The following is a 22,084-nucleotide window of genomic DNA, read 5'->3' as shown; positions in this document are numbered from 1 at the left end:
TTGCAAAGCTAATAACATCAGTGGTTACCTTAGTGAAGTTCAAATTAAATTCATTATCAAAGTACATATACTGTATGTTGCCATATACTGCCTGGAGGCATTTTTTTGCATGCATTTACAGGAAAAAATGCAATAGAACTTTACAAAAAACTATATATGCACAGAGACATAGACTGATAAACAACCACGTGCAAAAGACAAACTGTGCAAATCAAAATAACACTGAGAACATGAGCCCTTGAAAGTGGTAATGGTGAATGAAGATATCCATGGTGGTTCAGGAGCCTGATGGTTGTAGCATATTAACTGTCCCTGAACCTGGTGAGGTGGGGCTAAGGCTTTGGTACCTGCTGTATGATGGTAGTAGCAAGACAGCATGGCCAGGATGGTGGCATCCTTGATAATGGATGCTGCTTTTTGTGGCAGTATTCCATGTAAATGTACTCAATGGTGAGGAGAGCTTTGCCTCTGAAGGACTGGGCTGTATCCGCCACCTTCTGTAGCCTTTTCCCCTTCTTGAACATTAGAGTTACCATACCAGGCCACGCTACAGCCAGTTAGGATACTCTTCACTAAGCATCTGCAGAAGGTTGTCAAAGTTGTTAGTGGCATGCCAAATCAATACAAGCTTCTAAGAAAGTAGAGGTACTACTGTGCCTTCTTTGTGTGATGACACCTACAGTATGTGCCAATCCTAGGAAAGGTCAGAAAGATCCTCTGATATATTGATGCCAGGAAATTTAAAGCTACTGACCCTCTCCACTTTTGATCCTCTAATGAGAACTTACTCATGGGCCTCCAGCTTCTTCGTTCCATAGTCAATAACCAGCTCTTTGATTTTGCAGACATTGTGTAAGAGGATGTTACGGCACAACTAAGCGAGATTTTCAATCACCCTCCCACATGTCGATTCTTTACCACCTTGGATTCAGCCAACAACAGGGGTGTCATCTGCAAACTTAAATTCAGTAATGGGACTGTGCTTAGCCACACGATCATTAGTACAGTTTGAGTACACCTTATCGAAAATGCTTGGAGCCAGAAATGTTTCAGATTTAGGATTTTTTCAGGTTTTAGAATATTTAATGAGGTAGTTTGGGTTCGTCCTCATTTCCGACTCTGAATTTATCTGCTAGTGGTTAGGAGTCGTTCTCTTACACTTGTTCATAACATATATGTCAACAGTAAAAATTATTACATACCATTAATATTCTGAAAATATAATGTGCGCAGGTTAACAAAAGCAGCTCAGCAGTTGAACACAAATGAACAACGGCAGGCTTTCATTCTCCACCTATGATGTCATATGTAGATTAAAAGACAGTATATTGTATTTGTATTTTACTTCTTTTTAGGTTTTATGTAAGATATAAAAATAATCAGCATTGTGACTTGTTCTGGTGTTAGATTTTCATCAGCAACGACTTTTGCAAACAGTGAATCTCTCTGCTGCTTCGTGATCAGATGCTTTACCTTTAAAAATTTAATGCCGTGTCACTTCTGAAATTTCTGCAACCAGCCTGCTGAATATTCACAAGTACCTTCAATTTTCAGTTCATCATGATAGATCTTCGCTTGTTTCATGATTAGCATATCATTAAGCAGCAAATGTTCACTCCAACGCTGACCAATCCACTCTTTCAATACACAATCAAGATCTTTATTTTTCACTTTATGCAGCATTTTTCTACTTCCCATTAAGTCTGTTCATTACATATATGAGATCACTTCTCAGAACTGTCTGTGAAGTACAGTGACCCATGCAGCACCAGAGAACTTTGTGATGTTCCCAAGATTCATGTGGGAACTTCAGTGCTGTGTGGAATATTCCATTTATGATGTCAAGTCAGCACTCAAAGAAGTTTTGGATTTTGGAAATTTTAGATAAGGGGTACTCAACCAGTATAAAGTGAACAGAATAGGAAGCCCTTACTTATAAATACTTTCATAAATGGATGGTTGTTTCATCGATTTATAAAGGTATTTATGTTTCACAAGGAGAATTCTTTTCTTATACTGTTATCAGTACATAAATGCGGCATGCACAATTGTTGCGATTATAGATTCCGTTTCCAGTGATAGAATGACCAGGGATCTTACTCTTATTATTCATCCTTAATTGTGCTTGGGAAGGTCAATATGGACCTCTTTCTTCAACTGCTACAGTCTCTGTGGTGAAGTTTATTATGTTTTGAATGCCAGAAAATAATTAAATGAAAAACATGGGAATCCAAGAGAACAAGTATGTTACATTTTTATTTTTATTGAGGTGCGTACTTATGATGTGGTATGCCATTCACATACTTTTATATATAACGCCTAATTAATTAGTTAAACAAACAAAGGTTTCAATAGGTTACATTTAATGTCAGAGAAATGGATACAATATACATTCAAAAATTCTTTTTCTTCGCAGACATCTACAAAAACAGAGGAATGCCCCAAAGAATGAATGACAGTTAAAAAGTTAGAACCCCAAAGCTGCCCCCCCAAATTCCCCTCCCACGCACAAGCAGCAGCAAGGAAACTACCCCCCCCCCCCGCCACCCCCAACCACCAGCACCCTCCACCGAGCACTCAAGCGTGCAGCAAAACATCAATAAAGACACAGTCTAGCAGTACCCCAAAAACTACTGGTTCATCCAGTAATTCGACATACCACAGGCTCTCTCTCTCTCTCCCTAATGCTTAATCAAACAATATAGACAATAGACAATAGGTGCAGAAGTAGACCATTCGGCTCTTCGAGCCTGCACCGCCATTTTGAGATCATGGCTGATCAATTCCTATCAATACCCGGTTCCTGCCTTGTCCCCATATCCCTTGATTCCCCTATCCATAAGATACCTATCTAGCTCCTTCTTGAAAGCATCCAGAGAATTGGCCTCCACTACCTTCCGAGGCAGTGCATTCCAGACCCTTACTTACAATACTACTGAAATATTAAATACACGACACTCCTCTCAGTTTAGCTCTAAACTCCAAATTAATATAGAATACATGCTAACTCAAATATGTAACATTTTGCTCTCCTGTCATCTTATACACACAGTATACTATATAACTACCATATAGCCATCCACAGCATAGTAAATTTGAAATTGTCCCATTCAGGCCTAAAGATTTAATCACTGTATGGAGGATTTCTTACCCTTGTGGGATAACATCTTTCTTGACGAGGGGAGGTGGGAGTGGTCACTCTCGTTGGCAGGTGAGACTTGAGACTGTGAAACAGTCTCCGTTACTGGGCCTGCTCTGTGGTGGTTACAGGTGTTGACTCTGGGTCTGCAGGAAGTGGTTCCGACAGCTCTGGACACATTTTTGATCACCTCTGCAGTCCCTCGCCAAGACTACTTGCCCAGGAGTGAAACACCGAACCTCCTTGCTCGAGGAGCCCTCGACTTGGCTCAGCTCTTTGTGCTGCATGCTCCTTCTGAGTTTGAATTTGGGGACATCCAAGTGTGAGCACAAGGGACGTCCCAGGAACCACATAGCAGTTGCATTGTTGGTTGTGGAATGTGCTGCATTGCGATATGAAAGGAGGAAATTGGCGAGCGTCTGATTCGGTGTCAGTGTAGTGTGTTCTGCTGACATTGCTCGCAGAGTGTTCCCGAGACGCTGGATAAACCTTTCTGCCAAGCCATTTGTAGCTTGGTTGTATGGTGCAGATATAATACCTCTTAATTCCATTCATTTTCAGGAATGACTGAAACTGTTCCACAACAAACAGTGGTTCATTGTCGCTAACTAAGTGTTCTGGAACACCAGTCCTTGAGAAGAGGCTTCTCAACACATCAACAGTGTGCAAGGCTGTGGGGGGCCATTGGGAACATTTCTGGCCACTTTGTAGCTGCATCCACTGTTATCAAGAAATTTTCTCAGCACATTTGTGTAAACCTCATTTGTCAATAGTATGACCACAGTAAGCAATGCTTGGTTTAAATAATTCACACTTGTTGCATCTGAGCCCATCATCTTCTAATCTTTTTAACACTATCTTGAGATTTCGGAGATGTTCCTTGTCATCCTTACTGGTGACAATGATGTCTGCTAGGTAGCACCAAGAGCCTAGACAGCCTTTCAACACCTGGTCCATAGCTTTCTGCCAGAGCGCAGGTACAAATGCTACTCCAAAAATAAGCATATAAGTGATAAAGTCTTTTGTGTTTATTGTGAGAGACACTTTAGACTCTTCTTCCATCTCCATCTGTGGGTAGATCACAGCTTAGTACGCTTTGCCAAAGTGTTTCCCTCCAGAGAAGTTTGCAAAGATATCCTCTCTCTTGGGCAGAGGATATTGATCTACTTTTAGCACTGGGTTGATGGTGAACTTAAAATCACCACAGATCCTGGCAGACCCGTCGTTGTTGGCTACTGGAGCCACTGGCATTAACCATGGGCTCTACTCAACCTTAGGAAGAATTCATCCCACCTCCATGTGTTCTAGTTCACTGGCTACTTTATCATGGTATAAAGAACTGGATGGGAATTGGAAAAACTTTGGTGTGGCATTTTCCCTTAACACTATTTTTCCCTTGATATGTTTGAGTTTTCCATCCTTGAACACTGCTGTGGCATCATCCACTACCTCTCTTAACTTGCTTTCAGCTGACTCTACTTCAAGGCGTGTGGTATGCAGATGGTAGATTGATCTCCAATCAATTTGTCATTGTCTCAGTCACTCACCCCCCCCCCCCCATAGTGCTGGCCCACCTGTTATTACCACATACAAGCCCAATGTGGCATGTTGGTTACTGTATTTCACTGTAACAAACGTCATTCCCACAGGAGTTATCTTCTGCAGTATAAGTTCTCAGTTGGATATCTGCAGGCTTCAGTTCAGTATCTTTAAAATGTCATTCAAAGTCATTTTGTAGAATGACTGAATCAGCTGAGGCAGTGTCCAATTCCATTTTAATTAATTTGCTGTTCACTTCTGGTGTAAGCCATGTTGCTTGTCTCCAGTTAGTTTTCACATTGTAAATCTCAAGGCTACTCAGTCCTGTGTCATTCTCATCAGTATCAGATTTATCATCAACAGCATGCAGATTAGCACTCTTTTGAAACTACAACTTGACTTTTTATCTTTTTCTCTTCCCTGTTTAATTTTTGTCTGCCCGACATGGGCTTTGCATGTGTTCTACTTTGCAAGCTTCATCTTTAAACCTGCAATTTGTTCAGCCAGTCAGGTTTCGGTTTAGACATTGCAATTTTGTTCATGCCCACTTTCATTCCTGACTACAAATCAGTTGCATCTCTGGCTGCTGTTTCCATTAATAATGATTTCAACTGCACTTATAAATGTGGACTGTGCTTCAGTTAGGACCCATTTTTGAATGCTTTCTTGTAAGTTCCCACCAACTAAATTGATTACATCATTAAACCCATTACTGAAATGACAATGCTCAATCTCTTCAATTCAGCCATGTAAGATGAAATGGCCTCCCCTTCCTTTAGATTCTGCTTATGAAACCTAAAGTGGTCTGCAATCAACAATGGTTTCTGTTCTAAATATTACTCTCACGATATTAGCAAAACTCATTTCAGCTGGTTTAGTAAGAGCAGTTAAACTTCAAGGCTTTTTCACCTATTAAACTCAGCAAAACTGGCACCTGCCTTGCACTGGCTATTTCATTTGCTTCAAAATACTGCTCAATTAGCTCAGTATATATATTCCAGTTATGCATTATGCAAATAAATGCGTCTATCTTTCCAACGTAGTCAGCCATTTCTGTTTTTTAATTTATTATCATTATCATATCCTCACTGTTTATGAACCTCTGAATGTTATCCTGATTTTTTTTAACTTGACTGTCTCCCTCCTCTTGTAAAGAAATGCATTCTGCAGTTCAACAGGTTTAGACCTGTGGTTCATTTTGAATCTTACTCCTCACCGCTAATATGTTGTGTAACTCTAAAACATAAAACTAATCAAATGAAAAACATGAAGTTGGGAAAACTGTCTACTTTGCTTTTACTTTAGTGAGGCGTGCACTTATGACGTGGTGGTGTGATGACATACAGGGTGCCATTCATGTACTTTTATTTATAAATCATGATCAATTATGTAAATGACAAAGAATACTTAATCAAACTATATATTTTCAATATTACTGACATAGTAAATACACAACAAAGTTGACCCAGTATCAACAAAGATATGGTAATGTATATCTAAATCAGGGTAGAGTATGAAAAAAATTGGCACTTCGAACATAGGAGGGCTTCAGAAGGTTAAGGTGAAACACTGGCAAATGAGACTAGTTCAGATGGGCACCATTGTTGGCATGAAAGGCCTATCTACATGATGTATGACTCTATGAGTTGCAAATAGTGGCTTTCTTATAGAACCACTGTCCATCCCCTTCTACAGACAGAGGTTGTTAGCTTGGAAGGTACTGTTGAACAAGCCTTGGAAGACTGAAGCAGTGCACTTTGCAGTTGATACTGTTGCTATGGTACACTGGTGGTGGAGGGGGGAGGGGAATGTTTAGCATGGAGGGAAGATTGAGTGTCAAGACAATGCCAATCAATATTTTTGTATCCTACTCTATCAATTGTTGATGTTGTTTGATTGAAGTTTAATCTTGAATAAACAGTAAATTGAATACATTGACTTATCGACTTAGGGGGAAGGAGACTTCCGTTCTTCAGAAATATCTGGGCAGACAGCAACTGGGCTCCTTATGATGTTACCTAACATGGATATAGACATCAAATAAGATGGGTCACTGTGCACAAGCACATTTGTTTCCCCTGCTTCTGAATAATGCAAATCAGAGGGCTAATCAATCATGAGGCTTTTGGTACAGGTCTTACAAAACAAAGACTTTGTTCAATTAGTATTCCTGATGTTATTTGTCTGCTAGCTAAAAACAGAGAGCTAGAGGTTATATTGATTCAGATATCGCCATTGTAATAATAGGGATATTGTCAACATTTTTCATCAAACTGACAGCAAATTCCTGAGAATGCTCATGAATAGGTTGGCACACAAACCCTTTAGAGGCTATCAGTAATCCCTGTTCCATTGCTTTGGGTATTCCCTTGTATAATCGCCAAAATCAATGTCAAAAATTATACAAACTTCAAAATTTTACAAACTTAACTGCAAATATCCTTTGATTGCTGTGCTGGCATACGAGCCAAAACCAGCAAACTCCCAATCATATGTTACTTTTATGTCTATAGTTCACTTCAAACACACAATTTCAAAATTCTTTGGATCTTCAAATGAATAACAAATATTACATTTTATTTATTGAAATGTTATTTTGCTATTTCGACTCCCTTCTTAATCTTATACATATGTTCCGACTAGTTTTGTGGTCTGCGACATGTTGAAAGCATTAGATTAAAAAAAAGTTTCAATCTCCCAGTTCGCGGACTTCGAGCCTTCTCCATTGTTTTTGCTGCTCAGCCAGTTTGATAGCATTGTTGATACTAGATATCAGGGACCCCATTATTTCATTTCTGACCAACCAATATCAGGATAGGGAAAATTCATGCCACATTTATTGTCAGATCTTCACAGATAGTTTTGTTTAACATCAGCAACCAGTGCCGTTCTTTCACCCTTATTAAAAAATGCAGGCCAATAGCAAGAACGTGACCATCCTGTCAACCCACATAATATAGTTCTTTCCCTACTCCTGAATAAAATTGACTCTCATTCATTTTAATCTTAAGTCACTCCTTCACATGCTCCACCTAGGATAGAAGGTAATTTGCAACGTATTTGATACTCACAACATATAGGTGATAACTCCCACACTCCACATGTCAGTGGAGAATGAAACATAATCGTAATTCACCACTTCTGGAGCAAGGAATTCCGGGGTACCAAAATTAATTTTTAGTTTTTCTCTTGGCTTATACCTGAAGAAAGAAACAATTTGTCTTCAGTTAAGAGCATAGAGCATAAAATATAGAACACTAGAGCATAGTACAAGCCCTTCAGCCTTGGATATTATGATGACCTTTTAATCAATTCTAAAATCAATCTAACCCTTCCCTCCTACATAACCCTTCAATTTTGTATCAAGCATGTGCTTATCTAAGAGTTTGTTACATGTCCCTAATGTACCTGCCTCTGCCACCACCCCAGGCAGGCATTCCGAGCACCTGCCACTCTCTGTCTAAAGACCTTACCCCTGACATCCCTCCTATACTCCAATCATCATAAAATTATCAACCTTTTGTTAGCCATTTCTGCGCTGGGAAAAAGTCTCTGGCTATCCACTTTTTCTATAGTAAGATGTTAGATCTGTTCCACATTTTTACATTTTTCTTAATGCTGTAACTTTCCTTAAACAGTTGAACGGTGCAATAAAGGAGTGGAGTTAGAGAAAGCAGAGAAGTGCTCCAGTATAGACATAATATATTCTGCAACTTAGCATAATAAACAAGGCAAGTAAAGTGGACAGTGAGCATTGCTGGAACATGCTCTCAGATTGAATTTGAAATTGTTTTGGAATAATCCACACCAAGGCTTTCCCTTCGTTGTGTCACTTACATGAGAATTTAGCTGTTGGCATAAAAAAATATCATTACAGCTGGGTCCGTATCATAAGAATATCTGATTCAGTTAATCAGTGTACTATAGATGTAAAAGATGTTAAAATAGTCACAGTCTTGGTTTGCACTTTTTCTACCGCATCGTCTGCAACAAATCCTGAAACAGCTGCTATTGTATTTGTTAATGGCGCACGATAACCTGGGTTAAGGGTTCAATTCCTTGCTACTGAATAATACCTCTGAATTTAAGGGGGCAGAATTTTAGTTTCTTTTTACCGTATATTTCAGATTGATAAATATAATTACCTTCACAGCAACCTTACAGTTGTGTTTTCACATAATTTATACCCACACGTACAAGGTGCTGGAGGAACTCAGGAGGAGAGGCAGCGTCTATGAAGAGGGAAAAGCAGTCGACGTCCCTGGTCAAGACCCTTCACCAGGACTGGAAAGGAAGGGAGAAGAAGCCAGAATAAGAATGGGGAGGTGGGTGAGGGGGAGAGGAAGGAGTAAAAGCAGGCAGGTGAAATCAGGGTGAGTGGGAAGGTTGGTGGACGGTGGAGGGGAGATGAAGTAAAAAGCTGGGAGGTGATAGGTGGAAAAGGTAAAGGGTTTAGTGAAGGGGGAATCTGATAGGAGAGGAGAGTAGGCCATAGGAGAAAGGGAAGGAGGAGGGTCATCAGAGGGACATGTTGGGCAGGTGAGGAGAAGAGAAGGGGTGAGAGAGGATCCAGAATGGGAATGGAGAAGAAAGAAGAGGGAATGAATTAGAAATTACTGGAAGTCATAGAAATCAATGTTCATGCCATCAGGTTGGAGGCTATCCAGATGGGATATGAGGTGTAACTCCTCCAACTTGAACTCCTCATCATGGCAGTAGAGGAACACATGTCAGAATAGGAACGGGAAGTCAAATTGAAATAGTTGGCCTCTGGGAAATCCCACCTTTTGCAGCAGACAGGATGGAGGTCCTTGCCAAAGTGGCCCCCCCCCTCAATCTATGTCATGTCTCACCGATAGAGAGCAGGTTGCACTGGGAGTACCAGTCAGACTTGCAGGGGAAGTGTTGCCTCACCACAAAGGACTGTCTGGTGCCCTGAATGCTGGTGAAGGAGGAGTTTTAGGGGCAGATATAGCATCTGTTCCCGTTGCAGGAGTAAGTGCCAGTGGGGAGGGTCGAGTGGACCTGTGAGTCACATAGAGAGCAATCCCCAGCGGAAGGTGGAGGTGTGTTGTTCAGTGGTAGGAGCCCATTGTAGACAGTGGAAGTCATGTTGTGCTGGATGCAGAGGCTTGTGGGATGGTATGTTTCCTTTGTTTCCAGTCTTGATTACGAGTCTCAGCCTGAAACGTCAACTGTCTATTACCCTGCGTAGATAATACCTGACCTACTGAGTTCCTCCAGCACTTTGTGTGTGCTGCTCAGGATTTCCAACAGTATGAGTACATAATTTATTGTTTGTGTTATTGTTTGCATGCAAATTCTAAAATAGTTGCCAAATACGTTTCCATGGATAATCATAATCTAAGAACCTAACCTCTAGACACTGTTTTATGCTACTGAAACATTCCAGTTCAGTCAGATGTGCAGATTTTCTTTCTGTTATGTCACCCCATGTATAAGGGACTTTCCCCACTACAGACCAACAATACAGGAAGTGCTTCAATGGGTGCTTAATCTTCCCAAAGCCAGAAGAAAATTTGGAACTCTAATAAAAGAAAACTGTACTTAAATTTATTGCCAGTGGGAGTTTCAACTGGAGGCCAGGATGTACGTATAAACAGCAAAACATATCCAGTAGAAAGTATAAGGATAGTAAAATTTAAAATACTCCTAATCGTTGGACATCTCTCTGGATATCTTAATTTTCCTTTCCGCCCCTGGTGTTTATCTGTAGGCACACTGAGAGGGTTCCACTTCCAAAGCAGAATTCGAGTTTTTGCACTATTTCCAGTTATAGCCTCTAGATGGCGTCAATGACCAGGAAATTAGCCTAATTTTGCTTCTATAAATAGAAGCACTGATACCAACTTCAATATTCATTAAATGTCAGAAGCTGGTGGTCTAGATTTGCCAATACGTACACATATAAACTACACAGGTCTTTGCAAAATCTAGAATTGTACTTTATTTTAAAATGCACCTTATTATTTACCAATGAACAGGGCTTTATTACAATCGTTTTAACTTAGAATGCTTGAAATCAAATAATTTATAATGAATATAAGTTAGCTTTACCTTCTGGCCAGACCAAAGTCAATAATCTTGATTTGATTTCCTGTGGTGTTTACACACAAAATATTCTCTGGCTGTAGACAAAAGAAAGGCATTTTTGTAAAGTCACAGCTTCTGGTACGTGTAAGTGCCTCTGTCCAATCCATCCTTAACGTGCCCATAAATCATAAGACTAGCAAGATTAAAATGATCAAAATGTATTCCAATGTTTCACAAGAACTTTAATTCAATTTTTTAAAATATTTATATATTTAGTGGTTATTTTATCCTTTGTAATTGCTGACTACATCTCCACCATTCCACTACCTGTCAAGCAACCATTCTCCCTACTTCCAAGGATCTGTGTCTCTTTAGAGGCCTGCAGTGACCAACAATCTCATTATTACATCTCAAACTTGATGGCTGAAGAGAACTTTTATAAAGTTACATTTTGTTTAAGTTAGTAAAATTACTGTTGATTACCAATAAACCATAACCAGATTACAGCCAAAGATCAAAAACTGAAAATAAAAATGCAAGTTTGATAATCATGAACCACAAAGAGATTATTGTTTTCTTTAATTTCAATTTTTTTTGCTAAACAGAGAGATGTAATTTAAAAAATGTACCTTCAGGTCTAAATGCAGCACATACTGTTGATGTACGTATTGGATACCTTCACAGATCTGCTTCACAAAGATGATGGTGTCCAATTCCGTGAGCTTATAGTTTTCATCAATGATTCGATCAAACAGTTCCCCACCTCCAACACTACAATCAATATAATGTAAGTTAAATTAACAGCACTTTCAATTAAACAGATATATTGCAAAGAAAACAGAATTTTGAAATAAAAGCAAACTTATTTAGAGTTTTGCTGTTCGAATTTAGTCTTGAGTTGCGGTTGTAAAACACTCACACTGGTTTTCCATCCCCCTTTCCTAATGATTTTCTTGAGAACTTCTTAATTTAACTTCTTGGATGCTGACAGAATTTATCACCTGTTCCTAACTGCTCTTCGAACTGTGTGCCTTGCTTGGACAAGATTCAGCCACGCTGTTAGACCTGGAGTCACGTATAGCACAGAATGGGGTAGGATGGTAAATTTCCTTCCGGTAGGGTTTAATGCACTTTAGCTATTGGTACTAATGACAAGTTTAATTCCAGATTAGTAACTATATATTAAGGTTCAGACTTTAGCTATTTATTCTTATCCTCGGGGGTAGTGTGCCTTTTACGTACACCTGAGAGAGAAGATAGGGCCCTAATTTAACTTCTCATCCATTATTATCACACGCTTTCAGTACTGCAGTGAGATGTCAATTGAAATTGTAGCTCCAAGTCTCTTGAATAGGCTTGACTCAGGCTGCTGTCTCTGTCCTAATGTTGACAACTGTTTCAGGCAGTTTTGATGCCTGAGATAGAACATATGCAAAAAGTTCATTGCAGGTACGTATGAAGTGCTCTGCTATCAGCATTTGTGTACGTCCACACGATGGAGTACTGACTGGAGTTCTGCTCTTCACTCCCCGATGCAACTATGACTAAATACTGAGAGATTTGAATGGTATGCAGCCTAGGGACTTAGTCATAAGTAGAGTCTTATTCATAAGTATCCTTATCATGAAAACAATTTAAAATAAACTCCCTGGTATCATTGAAGGGGTGCTGGTGAGGATAATGCACAGTATTCACACGGCACCCAGCTTAATCGTGTCATTAAAATAAGCCCACTGAGCTCTGTACATGAATATAAATCTATGTTGGTAAGACTTGGGGAGTCAAGCGCTCAGTACATGGAACAGGTGTTTGTGCTGAAACGTTCTCCTCCAGTATGTCATTATGGCCAGGGCTATGGAACTGAAAGTGAGCTGGAGCTCAATTGCCACTTCCAGGATGGTTCATTTCATTCTGGAAACGTAATGAGATTTTACTTAATTAACCTACTGACATGTTTTCCATATCTGGGGCACAAGGCATCATTCCTGTGCAATAGCAGAGGAACATGAACAATACTGTCCTCAGATTGCTCCTATCTGACAATAACATGGTCACTTCAGTGCAGGACTGGACTAGAACATGTTCTAGGTAAGTATATTCTTTACTAGTATCCTTGGTAAAACACAAAATGCTGGAGGAACTCAGCGGGTCAGGCTGCTTCCATGGAAATGAATAGATGGCTGAAATATTGGGCTGAGACACTTTTTCAGGATTTCCAGGTTCTGCACACTTCCTTGTGTTGATAATTAGTATCGCTGGTGCCCTGTACTGCGCCAACCCTATCTGCATGCACCCTAATGTTGATCCCAGTTCTCCAACCCTGCCATCATCCAACAACACTGAAAATTCCAGTCTCCATCCCACCGCTCCCTCAAGAGATTGGTATCCAACAGCCATCCTGGACCTGATCATTGAAAGGATCAGGCCTTTCACATTTTGGCCCCAATATTATGCATAATAAACTCAATTATGACTGTGGCCACCAGCCTAATAAACTAGTTTTAAGGGAAGAATCAGTGATCAGCACACACATTTGTAGGCCCCCAGCTGTTGAACCCACCTCTAAGGCTGCAGTAGAATTTTTAGGCCAGAAATCTTAGTACTCATTTGATTCAGTCTGTCACAAAGGTTAGTAACAGACTATTAGCAAATATACACCCAGCCACCTCCCATTTTTATTTTTATAACTACATGAATCATTTTGTGGGCAGCTTTTCAGGTTTCTGATTGTTTCTGCTAAGATTCATTGGAAGAACTGTTTACCCTTCCCTGGAGATGAAGCAAAGTTCCAACCTATGAAGGCTGAATCATATTCCCATCAAATTGCCACCAGTGGAACAGTAAATAGTATCAAAGCTTCATGCATTTCAAGCAATAAAAAAATTATGCACTCGTAAGTTCCTGTAAAGTGAAGAAACAACCTTCCCAGACCATTCTAGGAGTTCTACCCCACACCCAGATGCTAAGGCATGAATTCATAAACAATTCATTATCAATTGCGGTATTAGAAGATAAGTTGCTCCCCAAGTCAATAGTTGTTCTATTTGCATGGCAAACAATTTCAGGAGGTTGGCATGAATGACTCCAAAGTGCAAAGCACAAACAATGTCAGAATTGTAAAGTAATTTTCAGTGCAACTATCAAAACCACTTACTATTCCATAATCAAGGTGACGTTGTTCCTGGCTTCAAAGGCATCATAAAGCTGGATCAGGTTGACATGACTTAACTGATTCATGACAGATATTTCATTTTTTACTTCTTCCTAAGCCAGAAGACAAATCGGATTAAGAACAGGATGTTTAAAACAGTGACGCTTATTCTAAGAAATGTTAGGTTCACTGGTGCCTATTTTTCAGTATGTAGATGTACATTTATAAGGTAAATCATCTCATACAACATTTTGCAGAATACTTTAACAGAGGGTGATGCTCTATCTAAATCCTTATTGAGCTGGCATAGTTGAACCTCTGTTCGGTTATTAAATGGGTCATTAGCTTCAGTTTTTTTTCTGATCGGCTTCCCAAGTTTGTTGGTACAAATGTACACAAGTCTTTGTGGTCTTGACAGGTGTTTCAAGATTCAGAAGCCTTCAGAAAGGCTTGGAAAGTGCTAATGGACTTTTTGCTAATGTCAAGACTTGGGAACAAGCTGTCAATAATGGATGCATTTCTGGATATACTTCTTGGAAATCAGCTTTGGAGCTGGACAAGGCGCTGGAAGAGGGAGAGGGAATGAGAGTGTTGCTGCCTCCCAAGATGGTCACGGAGCAATTTTCCTGCCTGGATGTCAATGAAGCTTCAATGCCTCCTCCAGGATTTCCAAGTAAATTTTCTCAAGTAATATGGCCCTACAAGTGAGTGTGCAACACTTCACCTCTGATTGGGAAATGAAGCAGGGTGTGGAGTGTCAGTAGGGGATCACATTGGGACCAGTACTGACATTCCATTATTTTTTAAATAATTATGGAAAAATATAGGATTAGTCCATAAGTTGAAGTCTTAAACTGAGGCAAGGCTAATTTTAATGGGATCAGACAGGAACTTGCAAAAGTTGATTGGAAGAGGCAATCAGCAGGTAAAGGGATGTTTGGCAAGAGGAAAGTTTATAAAAGTCAGATAGGCAGAGTTCAAGGCCAACATGTTCCTGTTACAGTGAAGGGCAAGGCTGACAGGATTAGAGAACCCTAGCTGAATTGGGATATTGAGGCACTGGTCAGAAAAATGGAGGATTATGTCAGGAATCAGCAACTGATTCCAAGCAAAATCCCTTGAAGATGTAAGAACTACACAGGAAAAGAATCATTCAGCCACAATTCACAGTAAAAGCTGCAACAGTGGGCCTGGCCTTACGATGCCACTGACGGCAAACACCAGCTAAAGGGTAGGGTGGCTCTTTAATTTAGTATTTATATTCTTAGAGATACACCCTCCTGCCCAGTGAGCCACACTGTTCAGAAGCCCACCTAGTTATCACTAGCCTGATCAGAGGACAATTAACCTACGAACCGGCACATCTTCTGACTGTGGGAGGAAACCAGAGCACCTGGAAGAAACCCACTCAGTCACAGGAAGAACGTACAAACACCTTACAGGCGCTGCTGAAACTAAACTCTGAACTCCAGAATGTTCCGGGCTGTAATAGGCTTGCACTTTGTCAATATTCACTCTCACCTGTGCCAACAGGTTGAGGCTAGGCAGTTCTCCAAGGAGAGGGAGCGAAAACAAATGGAAGGGTTACACCATTTACTTTTATGCTTCTACCTCTAGCCAAATACAGAACAGCAGACAGCAAGCTGAGTAGCCTAACACTGGACGAAAGAAACACTGACTGTGCTCTTTCTCCATAAGGCTGGGGCATGATAAAAATTTCAAAACGATAAAAGAAGAGAACTGACCTGTAAATAGTACTGAGTTTTCCAAGAGGAAACAACATTATTAGCAACGTAGGGCGGATGTGATGCTGGGATTTACACTCACATAATGTAGTTCATTACAATCACTGTAGTTCACTACAATAATGTTGGAGTGGCCCAATTAGGAAAACCAAGCAAGAGATGAAGCACAGACATGTAAATCGGAATCTGTGTCATCCACCAAACTTACAGCACGAAATAGCATCAGGTTTCCGCAATTAAGTTGAATGAGAGAAGTGATAAACAGGAACGAAAATTATTTGAAGCATGGAATTTACCCTCTCCTTTGGTCCTTTAACCTTTATTATTTTGGCAGCAAGTTCAAGGCCTGTTGAGGTTTCCGCACATTTATGAACCTGGCCAAATCGACCCCTACCAATATAAAGAAATAAAAATTAATTTACATAACAACTGGAATTTGTACCATTTGCTAACATGATCTTTGTTAACAGCATCATTATTATGTGGTTAGGACAATGTTTCCAAGCCCACAAAGAAAATTTTACACTGCACAGTGGACTATGTCAGTGGTTGTCAACATGGGCCATATGCACTCCCACTCCCAGGACAATGCCTGATTTTGTAGGGGCCACAGGAGATTTTAACTGGGCCATGAAAAGTTTAGTGTTTAAATGAAATATTACTAAAATATATGAATGAAAAAGAAATTAATATGTGTAATTTAATTAAAACCCTGAATGAAATTCATGGAAAATATGCTAGATGATGCAAATGAGGCAACAAAACAGCTTAGCCTGTTTGTGGGGGGGTTGTTATCTCTGCTCTTGCTTGACCATACACAAATCACTGTTTGCACCCTGCTAAGCCCTGCTCCACATCCAACCACAAATCACTGATTATACAGTGAGCAGGCGGGTGCGACTCTCTAACAAAACCCTTACAAGGAAAAAACTGCAATCTCACATCAAGCAGGGAGACTATTATTGCCACTTTTCTTGGAAATCTCAAACTTTTCAGCTCAAATATCAGATGCCACAAGTTGCTGCAATTTCCCTCTCTGGCCACTCGTAAACTAGAATTGCAAGATGACGATCTAATTGTATATCTTGATCATTTGAAACAATCGCAGTCTGATGTGGAACTTCAGGTCAGAGACCTGCTGGAGATGCATGATCCAGACTGGGTGGTGGATCCATTTGGGGGGGGAATGTGAATGATGTTGACGTCACATTGCAAGAATGTCTTATTGAGCTGCAGAGTGATATAAGAGCTCAAGCAAAATCCAAACACAGCAAGCAAAGTTTCTGGATAACTAGAAGGGGATTGATGTGGAAAGGCTGGCATGGTCATGTTGCGGAAATCTAATTAAGACGGTTATTAGTATCACAAATGAACTGCTGATTGGGCGGGGCTGTCTGCAGCAAGGCCAGTCAACGAGTACACAGCAGGAGGATGGGTCTGTGTGGTGAACTACATATACCTGTCTGGACTGCTCCTGTGGCTCCTCCCACAGACCCCTGTATAAAGGTGATTGAGGCCTGAGCCCGGCCTCATTCTCCAGGATGTAGTGTTGTTCATTCTTCCAGTCAATAAAAGCCGATATCTCGCTTCTTACGTCTCAGAGTGAGTTATTGATGGTGCATCAGTCTGTTTGCCTTCTACTGACCCGTGTGTGTTATAATAAATTATAGAAACACAACATGAAGGCTGCAGTTGGTGGAGTAAGATCATCTGTCAGAAATGGCTGAGCTGCAGAGAGGCAAGAACACATGAAGTGTACCTCTGCATCACTGTCTCCCACTACAGTTTCCACAAAATCCCCCATTCATTGCTCATTTTAAAAACTGCTGTGCCAGGCTGGTTTCTTGCATCCACTGCATCGTCCAATGTCAGCACTTGGCTGCAGAAAGATTGGGTGTATGGTCACATGATACTCTTGCTGCTGGAATAATGGCGGTCAACTTCATCAAATCAAATGCCCTTCAAAATTGCCTTTTTTCAACAAACTTTGTGAGGAAAACAAAGATTTTGAATGGCTACTAATGCTTACAGAGATACAATGTTTATCAAAATGTAATTGTCTTCCTCATTTTGTTGCCCTTTGAGATAGTATTGTAGCTTTTCTAAGTGATTAGCAGTTTGGAGAACAAATTGTTGCCGCAAAGTCCGACATATTTTACCCCTACAGATATATTTGAAAAACTGAATTTAATAAACAGTTACAAAAAATAAACTTACAAACAAGAGAAAATCTGCAGATACTGGAAATCCAAGCAACACACACAAAATGCTCTCAGCCCGAGCCATCAACTGTACTTTTTTTTCCATAGATGCTGCCTGGCCTGTTGAGTTCCTCCAGCATTTTGTGTGTGTTACAAGGAAAAACTGCAATCTCACATCATGCAGGGAGACTATTATTGCCACTTTTCTTGGAAGTCACAAACGTTTCAGCTCAAATATTGTATGCCACAAGTTGCTGCAATTTCCCTCTCTGGCCACTTGTAAACTAGAATTGCAAGATGACAATCTAATTGTATATCTTGATCATTTGAAACAATCGCAGTCTGATATGGAACTTCAGGTCAGAGACCTGCTGGAGATGCATGATCCAGATTGGGTGGTGGATCCATTTGAGGTGAATGTGGATGGTGTTGACATCACATTGCAAGAATGTCTTATTGAGCTGCAGAGTGATAGAACAGCTCAAGCAAAATCCAAACACAGCAAGCAAAAGTTTCTGAATTACTAGTGATATTCCACAGCTCCAGGAGAAAGCAAAGTTGTTTTTAATTGGATTCCCCAACCCTTCTCTCGTTGGATGTGGTTTTAGTCAAACTCTTCACCTGCTATCAAAAGCCTGTACTCATCTTGATGTTGTGAAAAGAGGAGATCTTCAATTATCTTTAATCAAGTTACAGTTTTTCAAAAGCTTGCTAGTTCGTATCAGTCGCAAGGATCTCACTAAATACCCAAAGTAACAGCATTAAGCGTTTTTTCAGTGCTGGTTGGAAGAATTGCAGGCCATTGTAGATTGGGTATTGAGCAATGAGGAAGGGTTAGATAGCAATTTTGTCGTGCGAGACCCCTTGGGTAAGAGTGACGATAATATGGTGGAATTCTTCATTAAGATGGAGAGTGACATAGTTAATTCAGAAACAAAGGTTCTGAACTTAAAGAAGGGTAACTTTGAAGGTATGAGTTGTGAATTAGCTAAGATAGACTGGCAAATGATACTTAAAGGTTTGATGGTGGATATGCAATGGCAAGCATTTAAAGATCACATGGATGAACTACAACAATTGTTCATTCCAGATTGGCAAAAGAAAAAACCAGGGAAGGTAGTGCACCCGTGGCTGACAAGGGAAATTAGGGATAGTATCAAGTCCAAAGAAGAAACATATAAATTAGCAAAAGAAAGCGGCACACCTGAGGACTGGGAGAAATTCAGAGACCAGCAGAGAAGGACAAAGGGCTTAATTAGGAAAGGGAAAAAAGATTATGAGAGAAAGCTGGCAGGGAACATAAAAACTGACAGTAAAAGCTTTTATAGATACCTGAAAAGAAAAAGATTGGTCAAGACAAATGTAGGTCCTTTACAGTCAGAAACAGGTGAATTGATCATAGGGAACAAAGGCATGGCAGACCAATTGAATAACTATTTTGGTTCTGTCTTCACTAAGGAGGACATAAATAATCTTCCGGAAATAGTAAGGGACCGAGGGTCCAGTGAGATGGAGGAACTGAGGGAAATACATGTTAGTAGGAAAGTGGTGTTAGGTAAATTGAAGGGATTAAAAGCAGATAAATCCCCAGGGCCAGATGGTCTGCATCCCAGAGTGCTTAAGGAAGTAACCCAAGAAATAGTGGATGCATTAGTGTTAATTTTTCAAAACTCCTTAGATTCTGGATTAGTTCCTGAGGATTGGAGGGTGGTTAATGTAACCCCACTTTTTAAAAAAGATGGGAGAGAGAAACCGGGGAATTATAGACCGGTTAGTCTGACATCGGTGGTGGGGAAAATGCTAGAGTCGGTTATCAAAGATGTGATAACAGCACATTTGGAAAGAGGTGAAATCATCGGACAAAGTCAGCATGGATTTGTGAAAGGAAGATCACGTCTGACGAATCTTATAGAATTTTTTGAAGATGTAACTAGTAGAGTGGATAGGGGAGAGCCAGTGGATGTGGTATATTTAGATTTTCAAAAGGCTTTTGACAAGGTCCTACACAGGAGATTAGTGTGCAAACTTAAAGCACACGGTATTGGGGGTATAGTTTTGATGTGGATAGAGAATTGTTTGGCAGACAGGAAGCAAAGAGTGGGAGTAAACGGGACCTTTTCAGAATGGCAGGCAGTGACTAGTGGGGTACTGCAAGGCTCAGTGCTGGGACCCCAGTTGTTTACAATATATATTAATGATTTAGACAAGGGAATTAAATGCAGCATCTCCAAGTTTGCGGATGACACAAATCTGGGCGGCGGTGTTAGCTGTGAGGAGGATGCTAAGAGGATGCAGGGTGACTTGGATAGGTTAGGTGAGTGGGCAAATTCATGGCAGATGCAATTTAATGTGGATAAATGTGAGGTTATCCACTTTGGTTGCAAGAACAGGAAAACAGATTATTATCTGAATGGTGGCCGATTAGGGAAAGGGGAGATGCAACGAGACCTGGGTGTCATTGTACACCAGTCATTGAAGGTGGGCATGCAGGTACAGCAGGTGGTGAAAAAGGCAAATGGTATGTTGGCATTCATAGCAAAAGGATTTGAGTACAGGAGCAGGTAGGTTCTACTGCAGTTGTACAAGGCCTTGGTGAGACCGCACCTAGAATATTGTGTGCAGTTTTGGTCCCCAAATCTGAGGAAAGACATTCTTGCCATAGAGGGAGTACAGAGAAGGTTCACCAGATTGATTCCTGGGATGGCAGGACTTTCATATGAAGAAAGACTGGATCGACTAGGCTTATACTCACTGGAATTTAGAAGATTGAGGGGGGATCTTATTGAAATGTATAAAATTCTAAAGGGATTGGACAGTCTAGATGCAGGAAGATCGTTTCCGATGCTGGGGAAGTCCAGAACGAGGGGTCACAGTTTAAGGATAAAGGGGAAGCCTTTTAGGACCGAGATGAGGAAAAACTTCTTCACACAGAGAGTGGTGAATGTGTGGAATTCTCTGCCACAGGAAACAGTTGAGGCTGGTTCATTGGCTATAGTTAAGAGGAAGTTAGATATAGCCCTTGTGGCTAAAGGGATCAGGGGGTATGTAGAGAAAGCAGGTACAGGGTTCTGAGTTGGATGATCAGTCATGATCATACTGAATGGCGGTGCAGGCTCAAAGGGCCAAATGGCCTACTCCTGCACCTATTTTCTATGTTTCTAGAATATTATACAGTGTATATTATAAATAAAATAAAATATCCTATTTGGAGCTCTGAAATATAGTTTTATTTTTCATAGACACCTGTAACATTATATTTAACATATAATACCTATTACTGTTAAAACAGAAATATCGACTGTATATTAGAATAATTGGTACAGCTCACCAAAAAGCAACAGAGACTGGGGAGGATGGGGGGGAGCCACAAAGGCGGAGTTCAGGAGGGTTAATGGCGCCTAACGGCGACCCCTTTGCTTGCGTCTTCAGAAACAGCTCTACTTCCATCTTTAATATCTCTATTTTTCCCTTTCAGTGTTCTTTTGAAGACCCTGACCTGGAGTTACACACTGACTATGGTTCTTTGCAGGAATGGGACCCGCTCTCAGGGTTTCATAACTGGCCGTCGTTTGGCATGCCAAGGGTTCGGGTTAACAGCTCCGCTCACCTTCGGATGACCGAGATTTCGTGGCTGTGGAGACGGGGGGATCGGAGGTCGGTGTCCAAGCAGAAGACTGGTGTGTTGTGGGAGATGGGAGATCTATGGCTGTGTGCCCAGAGACCCGAGATCTTTGGGCACGGAGCTCGGAAAAAGCGACGCCATGGACTTTTAACATCGTAAACCAGCGAGTTGTTCATTATGTTTACCCTCTCGCTGTGAAACGGAGACACCTCTTTTGCCCTTATTAGGGAGAGAGAGAGCCGGTGGTATGTCAAATTCCTGGTGAACAATGTAATCTTTGAAGTACGGCAAGTCTGTGTCTTTGCTGTTGCTTTGCTCACGCGTGTGTGCTCGATGGTGGGTGCCGATGCTTTTTTTTTGCCATTGGGGGGTATTGTTGCTTGCTGCCACTTATGCACGGGAGGGGGAAGCTGGGGGAACTTTGGGGTTCTAACATTTAACTGTCATTCATCCTTTGGGGACACCCCTCTGTTTTCTTGGATGGTCGCGAAGAAAAAGCATTTCAGGATGCATATTGTATACACTTCTCTGACATTAAATCTATCTTTGAAACCTTGAAGCAAAGATAAATAAAAATCAGAAGTGGGTCACAAGCAGAAAAGGGTCGAGAACCTATGGATTACATTATTGTAA

The 22,084-nt window shown here is 40.6% G+C and overlaps 1 protein-coding gene across 3 annotated transcripts in view; it reads right to left on the bottom strand.

Moving 5' to 3' along the window:
* Positions 1 to 22,084, bottom strand: part of mylk3 (myosin light chain kinase 3) — an 84,780-nt gene that overhangs the window by 12,126 nt on the left and 50,570 nt on the right. For all 3 annotated transcript variants that reach the window (XM_073070085.1, XM_073070083.1, XM_073070084.1), the window contains exons 6-10: positions 15,925 to 16,018; positions 13,887 to 13,996; positions 11,362 to 11,503; positions 10,757 to 10,827; positions 7,750 to 7,878 (exon numbers count right to left, since the gene is read on the bottom strand). In XM_073070085.1, coding sequence (XP_072926186.1) covers positions 7,750 to 7,878; positions 10,757 to 10,827; positions 11,362 to 11,503; positions 13,887 to 13,996; positions 15,925 to 16,018 — 546 coding nt within the window. The remainder of the gene's footprint in view (positions 1 to 7,749; positions 7,879 to 10,756; positions 10,828 to 11,361; positions 11,504 to 13,886; positions 13,997 to 15,924; positions 16,019 to 22,084) is intronic.

The sequence above is a fragment of the Hemitrygon akajei genome, chromosome 17, assembly GCF_048418815.1.
Source record: "Hemitrygon akajei chromosome 17, sHemAka1.3, whole genome shotgun sequence".
Classification (NCBI taxonomy): domain Eukaryota; kingdom Metazoa; phylum Chordata; class Chondrichthyes; order Myliobatiformes; family Dasyatidae; genus Hemitrygon; species Hemitrygon akajei.
This window is presented reverse-complemented; position numbering and strand designations above follow the sequence as displayed.